Raw genomic sequence first — 13,020 nt, forward strand, 5'->3', positions numbered from 1 at the left:
GCTTGACATAAACACAGCATTGCAAGTTTATATATTGAAGAATGGATATGTTAAATTGAAAAACTTGAGATTTTATTATTAAATACATTTATATTTATTACTACATTAACACACAAAAAGTACCGAAAGTTGATACCGTAGAGTACTGATACCAATTGCCAGGTACTGGGCATTGGTACCCTATCATTTCAAATGTGAAAGGTACCCATCCCTGGGTATTTTTGGGGTCTTGTTTATCTCTTCTTAAAAAAGGAGGGGTCTTGAAGGAAAGTTAAGCTCCTGTAAGGAGTTTTTATCTTGTTTTGAAATAGTCTGAAAATTGTATTGATGTTTAGGGCTCAAGGCTGCGACCAAAATTGTTGCATCTGTTACCTGTTTTTCAACATGTGCAAGTAAGAATTTCAGCTTGTCGCATTTGTGGTTGTGCATATGTTTTAACTAGGGCTGTTACTTCAACGTGTTAATTAGATTAATTAATTACACTGCAAATTAACGCAAGATTAACTCATTAGCTGCCAGCCAGTTTGAGAGCATCTTGAAGGAGCTTTCAAGACCCAAATAATCTTGTTTTCTATGACTATGTAAACACCAAAACTACCAAAGAAGAGTGGACTCTCTTCTTTAATGTCTCTCTTCCTGTTTTTGATTCAAAAAGCAGAACAAAAGTACTTTTTTGATCGTGTTCATCTTGGGCTCTCCATCCTTTGATCCTCTCCACGATCTCTGTTGTGTTTTCTCACGATGGCGCCGCTCTTTCTCTCTGAACTACCGTGACACGTCCTCAGTTGGAGCGTGAGCTGCCTGAACTTTTCTGACTTGCAGCTTCTCGCTATGCCTCTGTCATCTCACATCTTCTCCTCATATCCATGCTGAGCTCTCATCCAAAGAGCACACCGCTCTCACCCACAGTAGTTCACGAGCAGGGTTTGATTGACAAGTCCCGCTAGACCCCGCCTCTATAGACGTCAATGGCGGCAAACACGGACATTTTAACACAGGCCAGTTGAAAAAAATATGGATTAACAAATCTTCTCTTCTTTGTGTTTTTATTTGATTAGTCATGCACTACAATTTTGTAATGTCTAAGAATTCAGATTCTCTATTTGGGGACCTCAAGCAGATATGAGATTAAAGTGCAATTAATTAGATTAATTAATTACAAATCTTGTAATTAATTAGATTTTTTTTTTTTAAATCGCCTGACAGCACTAGTTTTAAAATTTCCTCCAAGGCCCTGTTTACATGACAGCGTTTCATCTGAAAACGCTGAAACGCAGTGAAAAAAATCTGGGTTTACATGGAAACGCTGGGGAACTGAAAACGCTGTAGTAAGCATGCCAGGCCTGTAGTTGGTGCTATAACTGTCTTGTCCAGAAGCAGCTTTTGGTAGATCCTCTCTGAAATCATTTGGTGTATTGATGAATTCTAAGTGCAGAGGTGGAGCAATATACATGTTGACTAACATATAAATCAATGATTGACTTAAGCAGTGTCAATTTGAGCCATCCATTTGGGAAACCGCAGCTGTACGTCACTAAAAACAACGTTTTCTGAAAACTCCGGCCAAAGTGAAAATTTGGAAAACTCCAGTTTCATAGTTTCATGGTGATGCCGGTAAACAGAGTTTTCGGTTTTCATACGTCACAGCTGAATGAACAGGGCTCATTCTGATTGGCTAGCACAGGTTTTACGTCTGGAATACAATGCCAAATACGAATACGGATTTCCCCGCTTTTCCACAAACAAGGGGGATATTCATTTTTGCAAATACCCAGCTACGTATGGAGAAGGCCTGATTCTACTGCCATTATCAGACGATGTGAAGTGTTAATTTACAAAAGAAAATTTAAAAAATCCCTGCAATATGCCCTTTAAGGAAGTTTGCAGCATTATATCTGACAGAGCTACAGAACAGGATTTAGTGTTCTTACCAAATCTTACTTATAACTCAAGAAAAATGTAGATTAGACAAAAGTTGGAGAAAAGTTAGAAGAAGTTAAAGCCTCCTGCTGAGAAACATTGGGAAATGTCTTGATTAGTATTAGAGTCAGGTAAAGCAGTAGACCACAAGCAGATGTAGGGATCTGTGTGTGTGTACCAAGGGGATCTCCAGCTCTGGGTGTGCTCCTAATTAGAAGAGCAGAATCAAAGGTTGTCTTCAGTTTAGCTCTGAGTGCAGAAACATCAGCAGAAGTCAAACAGATGTAGCTCGATAAGTACGACTTGTTCTGCGTGGATTCAAAACTGAACAAGCGGAGTAAACCTAACATCAACAGCAAAGCATACAGTTTCCCTGTTCTCCATGGAGATAATGAGATGTTTAATAAAAGAGGATTATTTAAGATTTTGTTACTGACAGGTTGATTTTGTTTTTTAATCAGACCAGAGTACATTGAAGCAGCAACATTACAAAGAAAAGCTTTCCTCAGCGTCAGTGAGCTCGGATGTGGACAGTGAGAAATGTCCCTGTTAGGCTCCTGTCCAGCAGAGCACTCCCTGTTGGTTTGTCTCATTAAATGGAAAGTTTAATCTAACAGTTGGAGCAATTAGCTTCTGAACCGTCTTTTTAACAGCATCACATAACGAGGGAGAGCAGGAGAGAAAGGAGCTGTAGGGTTTATTGTCGGCTCTCTTCAGAGCTGGAGGATTCCTTCTTATAAACCGGTCTCTGTTCCTTGTTTCCCTCTTTTATTTATTCTGTTCTTCTTTAATTAACGTACTCCTTACATTTTGTATTTTCCTTTCCTGTCATTGTTTCTGTACTGATTCCTATTTTCTTTTATTTTCTGCTTTTTTTTCTAATCATTCATCTTCCAAACATCCATAATTACTTTACTTCTCACTTATAAACCTATCTCCTGTCCTTTTCTTTCCTTCATTTTTATGTCTTCTTCGAATTTTTTTTTTATGATTATGTTTGCTTATTTTTTCACCATTTCTTTCCCTCAATTCCCTGTTTTATTCTTTTTCTTAATTTTTGCCTTTCTTCCTCAACTCATCCCCATCATTGAGCCTGTCTGAAGTCAAGGGCTTTATGTTACCGCAGATAGTGGGGACACCTGAAGGCCCCAGTACTAAATTCTGATACTAGTTCCTACGGCTGGGAAGCACATAGTTCCTTGGGAAAGTTCCTGTGGTTGTGGGATTCCTTTAGTGTCACTGTTGTCACCTTTTATTTAGTAAAGAGGGGGTTTTGACTAGGGGTGGATACCTTTCACATGATAAAAGCACCAATGCCCTGGAAATTGTTAACGGTACTCAACAGTAACAATTTTCAGTTCTTTTGTGCATTTATGTGGTAATATGTATTATTTTGTGTGGTAATTGAAAATCTCAAAGTTGTTCAATTTCATACATTTATTTCTCAATTTATAAACTTGCAATGCTGTGTTCATTCCCAGCATTGTCCAGATTTTACCAAACTTTATTTTCTACATTTCAATTAACCCCCCTCTGGAAGGATACTCACAGCAAACATTGTTGGATAAAAAGGTTGGAAACCTGCACATAAACACAAATAGACTCAAAATTGACTTCTATAAGTTCACATTCATCTTCTTGACATAAATTCTTTCTTAAAACTCTGAAAAAAAACTCTCAAAAGTCACTCCCCGACACACTGTATGAATTGTGACGATGAATCAAACGAAAATGAAACTTAAAGATCAATTCCACGCACACATCAAGTGATCAAGGATTATTAATTACACAACCATCAAAGAAAATGAGGAATAACACCAAATACATTACATACAGTGATCTGGCCTGACATATAATTAAAGTTATACAATTATGGAAAATCTTCTTCTCTTCCACTCCCTCACAGTCACAAGGATGCGTTTAGGTACCTAGGCAAGGGAAGACAAGTTTATTTATACAGCACATTTTGGCAAAGCAATTCAAAGTGCTTAACAGACGGATCAAATTAAAAGAAAACAATTAAAATTCAGTTCAAAAGCAGTTTAAGATTAATAAGATACAATAAAACAAAATAAGATAAAAAGTCATTTTGAAACACATTTTAAGATAAGAGTATTTTTTTTTTTTTTTAAAGAAAAGTGATTAAATGATTTGATAAAAGGCAGCTGTAAAAAGGCGTGTCTTCAACCAGGATTTAGAGGAGCTCAGAGTTTCAGCAGACTTAATATTTTCTGGCAGTTTGTTCCAGATATTTGGAGCAAAGAAGCTGAATGTTGCTTCTCCATGTTTGGTTCTGACTCTGGGGACTGAAAGCAGACCTGATCCAGCAGACCTCAGCATGGTACCCTTTGAGTTTATGTTAATCGATACTCTGTACTACCGATGGAATTCAGCCTGTGCCTATAAGATTACCTAATTTGGTAATCATCTGTAATCATCTGGACTCTTAGCCATAAATATGCTCATCTTTCCATAACTCTTATTCTGAATATCTTCAGAATGGTTGTTTTGGGAAAAATACTTAATTAAATAAACCAGTGATACAAGCTGTGGTCTCCCACACCAGGCGGTAGGCTTGTTTAATCCTGCTCCGAAAATGGGTGTTTGAACATTGCTGTTAATGGGATTCCTTGGCTTCTGGAGCCAGCCTCAAGTGGCCACTTAAGGAACTGCAGTTAAAAAAAAAAAAGGATTAAAAAAGAATGAATGTTTGAGTTTTAAACAATCCAGCACAGGAAACATGGTGATATTAAGTGTGTGAGAGACACTGTGATGCCCTCCAACATCAACGAATATATCATCATGACAGCACCAGATACGCACTACATCATAGCTTGTTTGTCATCTGTCGTACCGCTAACGTCTTACATCCATCAGTGATGTTGAGGACAGTACACACTACGCTGTGCTCTGTCTTTGTCCATTTGTTGCTACCTCTCAACCACATTTTCTGCCATTTCTGCATTTTGTGAAGCTGTACCTCTTACTGCTGCCATGGTAATGTGCCATTTCCTGTGTCCCTTAACCAGGAAAGAAGACGCTGTCCCTCTTTTTGATTCACACACGAATGTTGATGAGAGACCTGCATGCATGAATTACAACCACACAATGCACACTGTCACCTTGTGTTCCTTCTTTTCAGGCTTAATATGTACATACACTGCTCCCTCTTGTCTCTCTTCCTCTCTGTTTTCATGCCCTAATTTAGTGGATGGCTTTTTGTGTGCCAGAGGCTGCTCCCCTGCTGTGACAGCACCTGCACACAGCCCCTCTGCTGGGCCCGGTGACTGACAGCTCTGGGCAGGGAGTCAGCCAGTTTTATCCTGAGGAGGCTTTCAGGAGCCTGCGTGTGGTTGGAGCTTTGAGGGCCGGTGTTACTGGAGGGGTGTGCGGTGGGAGGCAGCATGTACTCATACTTCAGTCGCAATTTCATGTGTGACTGCCCTTGACAAAGAGAAGCGAGCCTTTTAGGGCTGAGTAAATCCTCCAGGGTAATTTGTTTTAGGTCCTAAGTGAATAATTTGGGAGTAGTTATGATGATTTTGAAACTTTTAAAGGTCCCATACTCTGCTCCTTTTCTGCAGTTTAATATGGATCATTGATGTCTTCATGAAATGGTAGTAACATGTTTTGGTCCAAAAAGCCAATAAATCAAGCACAGCAGCATTGTTTCCAGGCTCTCATAGCCCCTCTGTTCAGAACGCTCTGATTTAGTGGGCGTGGCCTTCATATGTAAATGAGCCACCGCTGATACCGCCCCGCTCTTCAGCGTCACTGAGAGCGGCGCCACAAGCTCCGAGTGCACAATGTTTAGAAAACAGCGAAGCTCGTTTACCGTATCAATTACAAGCTAAAACAACAGGCTAACCGCAGCTAAAGTTAGCATCCTGAAGCTAACACAGAGACAGGGGGGACACTGAGGAAAAGCTCTTACATCTGCTCCACAGCACACAGCATTTAAAATACTCACATTTCCAGGGTCCCAGGTTTGTTGGAGGATGGTTGGTAATGCGCCTGGATTCAGGACCAGTCTATTGGCTAGCCCTCTGTTGGACTGTTTAAAGTTGGAAAAGCAGTCGGCCGTGAAGTGACTAGCACACACATGCACAGTTTTACTGAGTGTAGCTGGCACATTTCCCTCATAAATGAACTCTAGACACTTAGTCTTGTCTTCTTCCAAGATGGGAAGCTTGTGCATGGAACTATGTGGCTGTTTACAGCCAAAAACAGAGCAGTGATGGCTCTTCAACTTTTGCAGGAAGGGGGTTCGGGGGTATCTGTTCCGGTGGACCAATCAGGTCAGACTTGCTCCTGATTGGTCATAAAAGACAATCACTGATGTCGGCAAATCCCGGAAATTCCAAACAGCTCGTTTTAGGTCAGGACTTTACATTCACAAGTACTAAATACAGGTTTTGTTATTAAATATCACATTTTGTGGGCTGGGAGGAAAGACAAGGACCCACACATTTCACTCAGAGACTTAATAAAGTGATTTTTGCGTAAGATGGGACCTTTAAGCAACAGTGTACACAAAAGGATGATATTGGTCGTTCTTGGCTGCATAATAAATGCACACACGTGTTCTCAGGTATCTACTAGTTTATCTCTCTGACACAGACGTCAGAATCATGATGTATCTCCATGATCCATCTCTTCACGGCCTCCCTGTGAGAGCGAGAAAGCACCTGTCTACTTGTCCTGGCACTACAGCGGTTGTGAGAACAGCCTGGCACGACAGAGCCGCATGTGCTCGCGTGATTAAGTGGGCAAAATATGGATGAGTGCATGGAGCAGGTGGAGACAACAGAGCACGAGTGTCCTCTAAAGTTTTCTCCTCTGGTGTCTAATTCAAAGGAGAAGAATCTGGTGTGAGGGGGGGAAAGAGCACAGCTGTTGGAGTCGTCTAAAATAAATTCTGAAGAACAATAACGTGATTAAACCAGATTTTATTGATGTTAATGTTGCTGAGTTTTAGTAATTTTGCGTTGCTTGTTTGTGTTTGTCTTTTCCAGAACGGTCAGTTGCAGCAGAGACTGGATAATGTCCAGAGAGACTTCATCGTCTTCAATAGAGAAAAGTAAGAAACCTCCATTACCTGCCTGCTACTTTCTAAACAATTACAAAATTCTTCAGAGTTGTTTCAAAGGTTTCCTCACCGCTCTGTAAAGGCGTGTTTCTTTTTGTGACTAAAGACACAGCCCACTGTGGGTGTTTGATCAACATCTGCCACAGCAAAGAAAGCATCCCTCATAGCGTCTGTTAACGAGAATTAGTCATGAATGGAAGTGAACCTGAAACTGAATAAATCAAAGGAGAGTAAAGGAATATCTGTCACCGCTCATTTGCATGATTGAATTAAAAAAGGGTGTGATGTTTACTCATGTGAGGCGGAGCCAAGACTTTAATAGAACTGAAACAGAAAATGATGTTTGATAGAAATAGAAAATAAAGATCAGCTAAGGACCTCTGGAATCTGTAAATGTCATTACTCATTTACTAGATTTCCTAATGTGGAATCAACAGTCAAACTTCACAGAAAACAAAGTGGAAAAATATGAATATTGTAAAAGAAATATTGGGAATAAGATCTTCTCCTGATCAGTGATTCACCTTTCTTTCAGCTGTAACATCATCATGAAAAAGAGAGCGCTCACATCAACATTTGACTGTCACGGGGAATATAAGAAGTAGTAGTTGTTTTTTTTTAATAAAACTGAAATTCAAATTTTGATTTAATAATTTTTCATTATTTATGCAATGTTATCTGTTCATTTTCAGTCTTAATAATCGCTGCAGTTTTGGCTAGCACAGAGTGAACTTTCAATTAAAAATCATTCATACTAAGTGAAATAGTTAGGAATCACATCGTGAAATAAATATGCCAGATGTTGGCTGGGTAGGTTGACTCTCAGCGGCTGCGTGTTCAGTCCGGCACATTGCAGGACTGCCCAGTCAGCTGGAATGGTGAGACTGAGGAGTTCCCTCACTTCCTACTCCATCGATGATCCTCCCTTCGTTCATGTTGGGCTATAAAACCCATAGATTGTAAAAAAAAAAAATGGACGTCATCTTGCTCAGCCTGAAGTGGTAGCCACAAATACTGCTCCCGCTGGTGGCTAACTGCAGTACAGGTCAAAAAATCCATCTCCTCAGTCATTGCAAATGGGCTGTGGTCATACTTTGAAAAATTATTATATCTCGTAGAAATGTTTCTCATGTCTGATTGTTGTGGTGATTTGAAGATATTACAGGTCCTCTTTTTTATGGAAAGTTTCATTTTCATTAGTTATAAGGGGTTAAAAACAAGGCTCTAGTGATATTTAACATGTACGATATTGTAAAATACGGGATTGTAAAATATGTCGGGAGGTAGAGCCAAAAAGAGATTAGACTCTGCAAAGAAAAAATAAATATTAGTTTTGTCACCCGGCTCCACTCAGATTCTCTCCTAGCCTCTACTGGCTAGGGGAGAATCTGAGCTGCCATTGGCAGACTCTGGCTGCCTGTGACGGGGGTATTTTGGCATCAAAACTGTACAATGGTAAATGGCAAAGACACGCTGTCCACTCTAAATACAGTCAATGGTAAAACCTGAAATGTGTTGACTCCTGGCCTGGTTGTGCTCATTTCGTCCGTTTGTTATTGTAGTCAAGCTATATACGATCTGCTTTTGACAGAGTTTTTTTATTTTGAAAGTCACTGGCTGTTTTTAGGTAGTTTCTTTTGCAAGACTTCCTGTCCCACTTCAATCTGCCCTACCAGGAATTGAGGTGTCACAGCTTCTGACAAAAATAGAATTGATGCTTACGTGCTGGGACCCTCACTGAAAGGGCAACCTGGACCTTGCGTGTACATGCTTATATACTCACTCAGACAAACATCGTGCAGCTCAGAGTCCTTCAGAAGTTATTTAGATCCAACTGATTTTAGCCGCACTTAGCGGGGGCCACGGCAAGGGAGCTTCAGCGCGGGACATAATCTCTGCAAAATCGCTCATTTCGGCTATATTTTTTCATCCATCGCCAGTGTTATCATAAAGTCTGCTCATCTACCGTCTTCAGGTGGGTCAGCTGACCCAGAGCTGACCTGGTAAACAAACTTTAGATGACGTTTGCATTGAGTTGTGGACGTGCTCCTGTTTGTTGTTCTCGAGCCAGCTCTTCGTCTCTCTCCCTCTGCATCCTTCTTTCATCGAGCTCCTCGTCCGTGTACTCAGGCTCAAACCGGTAAGGACAACCGTCAAAAGTTTGTTTACCAGGTCAGCTCTGGGTCAGCTGACCCACCTGAAGACGGCAGACGAGCAGACTTTATGATAACACTGGCGATGGATGAAAAAATGCCAAAGTTAGCAATTTTGCAGAGATTATGTCCCGCGCTGAAGCTCCCTTGCCATGGCCCCCGCTAAGTGCGGCTTAAATCAGTTGGATCTAAATAACTTCTGAAGGACTCTGAGCTGCACGATGTTTGTCTGGGTGAGTATATGAGCATGCACACACCTATAAATAAGGTCCAGGTGTCAAAAAACTGGAGTTGCCCTTTAAATGGCCAATCCATGACTGAGCGGGGCCGGGCGGAAGACACATCTGGCGTATTTGTGCTGTAATTCACCTGTCTTAATATGCTTTCTTTAGAAGCTAGTATCTGTTTAAAGATATACAAAAGGTGTTCTTTCTTCAACAGGTCAAAGAAAGCGGTCAATTCAGAGTCCTCTGACCTGTCCATCACTGAGAAGAACAAGGCGATAGAGGACGGACAGAACAACAACGTTGAACCTGCAGCCTACTTATCGGGATAACCTCCTGACTCCAGATCCCCGTGTTCTCCCTTCTGACTTGCATCTTCTCACAGCTTCTAGGTCTGCTATTTACACCCAAACACTTATCGTTCCGTCAGCACAGGCCCTCAGATCCAGTCTTCAATGTAACGGCACCACTTTGCCATCTATATAAACAGAAACGCAGAATGTGCTTGTGCTTCATCGTTCACTAATAACACTTTTAATCATGAGCTCCTGAGATGCAGGAGAGAAATGGACTCCCGGAGCAGGAGCCGTTCCACCGCTCAGCTCTTTGCTTTCCCGTCATCATGAACTTACCCTCATCATCATCATCGCTCCTGCGCTCACTCTGGTGCTCTAACATCTGCTCAACCTCTGCGCTGGGCAGCATGAGGAGGGAGTCGCTCCCCCGACAAAAAGGAGACAACGCTACACCTGCTCCGCTCTCACAGGAAATAAAGTCCGCTGTGGTCGGCTGTGGCTGAAAGCTGGACCTGCTGCTTCTGCTGCTGCTGCTGCTTTGGGCCGGACACTCAGAGTTTAACTCTCAGCTGAATAACTGTTTCAATTCAACAACAGCGCTACAGGAAGAGGATTACATCAAAGAGTGGAGGGGTCTACATCACTTGGGATCAGAGCATGACTAAAAGAGGGCAAAACATGAAGCGTAGGGTGGATAAGGTACAATGAGGCCTTTGTTTTTAAGACAGCAACCACAGATTCCTCTTAAAAAACAGAATATAGAGTCGAACTGTAGGCTTGGGCTTGAATGGCTCTCTTTATGATAGCAGCAGTTACATGAATGCAGTGGTCATTACGCTTAGCTTTGCTAGTCAAGCTAAAAAAAGATGGTAGGATTGCAATATCTGGTACCATGGCCTGGCTGCATCAGCTGCAGATAGAGGCAAAATATTATCGTCTGATACAGAAATTATAAAATAAAGGTTAAGATGTTAAGTTTGAGGTCTTTTCTTGATCATGCATATGAAATTGTTTAGTTGAAATGAAACGTACATAAACCTTATGGACGTTTAATATCAAATACACCCTAATCTGGATGAATCTTTGCCTTTATCTTCAAACGACAACCTGGGCCCTGCGTGGACGGTTTCAAGCTGTGAAAACGTAGAAATCATAGATGGTAGATGTTAAATGTCCTGCACTGAACCTTGCTTTTGCACATGCTTCCTCATTTACTGTAGCATTTATGCACAGAGAGACAAAAACAGAAATCTAAAGCTGTGAGTGATTACATATTCCTGTAGAGATGGTTTTTCTAGATGAGGATTAAGCTAAGATTCATTTTTCAGTTACTGTCTGCATTGAAATTTGTTTTGTCGGAGAGGTTTTTAGTGTCCTTCCTCTTCATGTTGGATTAAACCAATTACATACTGTATGTGCCACAAGATGAGTCTGAAGATTTGCAATTAATTGGCCGGGAGACCAAAACATTCTGGTACCACACTCTCGTTTAACAGTAATTTAGCACAATCTGAGCACGGAGTAAAAATCTGAGCACGGATACTCTAAATAATGAAAATTAGAAGCTACCAGACAAGGCAATAACTTCTATCCTTGGCTCAAAGACACTGTACTTCCCTCTCAATTTGCAGCCTTAGAAATCTTTTTCACAAGCAGTGATTTCCCTTGATTTATGCTAACGTGTAGCCGTTCTATTGACACTGATCTTGTCTTCAACACTATCAAATTCTATTTAAAATAGCTTTCACTCTACTCAATTCATAACTGTGAGCACTTTTCTATTCAAAATTGATACGATGTTTTGACTTACCTTGTGTTGATATCGTCGTCGTTGTCACTGATGTAATTTCACACATCCATTTGTGGTTTCCTGTATAAGTTATAGGTGGATAGTTACACAGATGGACTTATCCTGGTAGTAAATAATACTCGGAGTCAACAATAGTTGTCACTGGTTTTTTCTAAATTATACAAAACTCTTGGACATATCCAGTTTTTATTGATTCGAACTCCAAATAAAGAAATCTTTGACAAATACTGTTTGACTCTAGTTGTACCATTTTTCAGACATCTATTTAAAAGATAATAATTTAGCCAGGGGGTAGAATTGTTCCACACCTGTGAATTTGATTCCTATTAAGGTTTTGTTGTCACTGTGTGTTTATTGTATTCAAATGTGATGGAGTTGCAATCTATTAAGGTGTGCCTTAAATAATAACTTTCTTTTTCTGAACCAATCTGACTGCTGTGTGTGCTTTATTTCACTGTGTCTAATGGTGTGGCCACACCAAACGCGAATTTGCGGCGCGATTACATACAAAGTCAATGCAAAGACGCGTTTAGCCGCCGATTCGCCTCTGGCGGCGCGATTTGCGCGTTTGGCGCGGCGAGTTTGGAGCGTTCACGCGTTTGGGCGGTAGACGCGAATTCGCTCGAGTTCAAAATATTCCCCCACAACGTCATTGTTTTGACAACGTTGGGGGGCAACTGCCGCCTGCTCCGGCTCCAACTCCGCCGGAGGATGGTGGAGAAAACAATCTGTGTGCTGTGTCATCATCCAGAGTTATACGATACGACGTGTGTACTCTACAGAGACCGGAAAAACAGGAGCAGGCTTGGTTGAAAGTCTCTGAGGAGACAGGTTTTGAATGTAAGTTCTGAAAACATTCGTTTTCAGCTGGATTTGCCTGCACGGGCTATCACTGAGTCCGACTGTGTTTTCCTCAGCGGAGTTTTAAGCCTGATAAAGAGGGGGAAAGTGCGGGGCAGGGGCAGAGCCAGGGAAAAGATGGAAGTTCTCTGTGCTCCTCTCTTTCCTCCACCCCTTCATTATCCCCAGGGAGACCTCCGGGAACATGGGTCGGGGGTTCGGGATGTCGGGGGTATGGGGGTCGGAGGTTTGGGGGATCGAGGATGAGATCGCAGGGAACAGCCAAGCAGGGCTGGTGGATTACCAGGGAGAGGCAGCAGGCATTGATTGTGATGTCCAAAGCTTTCACACACTCTCCTGTCATGCTTTGGAAACCACAGCTCGTTGTTTTTCAGCTGCTCTTTTGGACTTTCGGTCTTTAAATGAACGAGCTCTCTACTCCGCATGCATACCGTAAGTACCGCGCATTCGCATGTTCGCGCCTCAGCTTGTCAAAAAAGTCCAGCGGCGAGACTCGGGCGTTCACGCGGCGCGTGACAGGCCATTCGCGCGAGTAAATTCGCGTGTTCGCGTTTGGTGTGGCCGCGGCATAATGGAATTCATGTTTTTAGTTAAGATGGAATAAAAAGTATTATAATATACTATTATTACTAAACTATTTATCCCTTTTAATTTATTTGATTAATTG

The 13,020-nt window shown here is 41.4% G+C and overlaps 1 protein-coding gene across 1 annotated transcript in view; it reads left to right on the forward strand.

Annotated features, from left to right (window-relative positions):
- stk32a (serine/threonine kinase 32A) overlaps positions 1-11,919 on the forward strand; it is a 129,000-nt gene extending 117,081 nt beyond the window's left edge. The window contains exons 12-13 of the mRNA XM_074672660.1: positions 6,936-7,000; positions 9,604-11,919. Coding sequence (XP_074528761.1) covers positions 6,936-7,000; positions 9,604-9,718 — 180 coding nt within the window. The 3' untranslated portion in view covers positions 9,719-11,919. The remainder of the gene's footprint in view (positions 1-6,935; positions 7,001-9,603) is intronic.
- Positions 11,920-13,020: the final 1,101 nt, after the last annotated feature.

Source organism: Halichoeres trimaculatus, unplaced genomic scaffold, assembly GCF_033239565.1.
Source record: "Halichoeres trimaculatus isolate MK-OKI-2021-1 unplaced genomic scaffold, fHalTri1.1 fHalTri1_scaffold_6, whole genome shotgun sequence".
Lineage (NCBI taxonomy): Eukaryota > Metazoa > Chordata > Actinopteri > Labriformes > Labridae > Halichoeres > Halichoeres trimaculatus.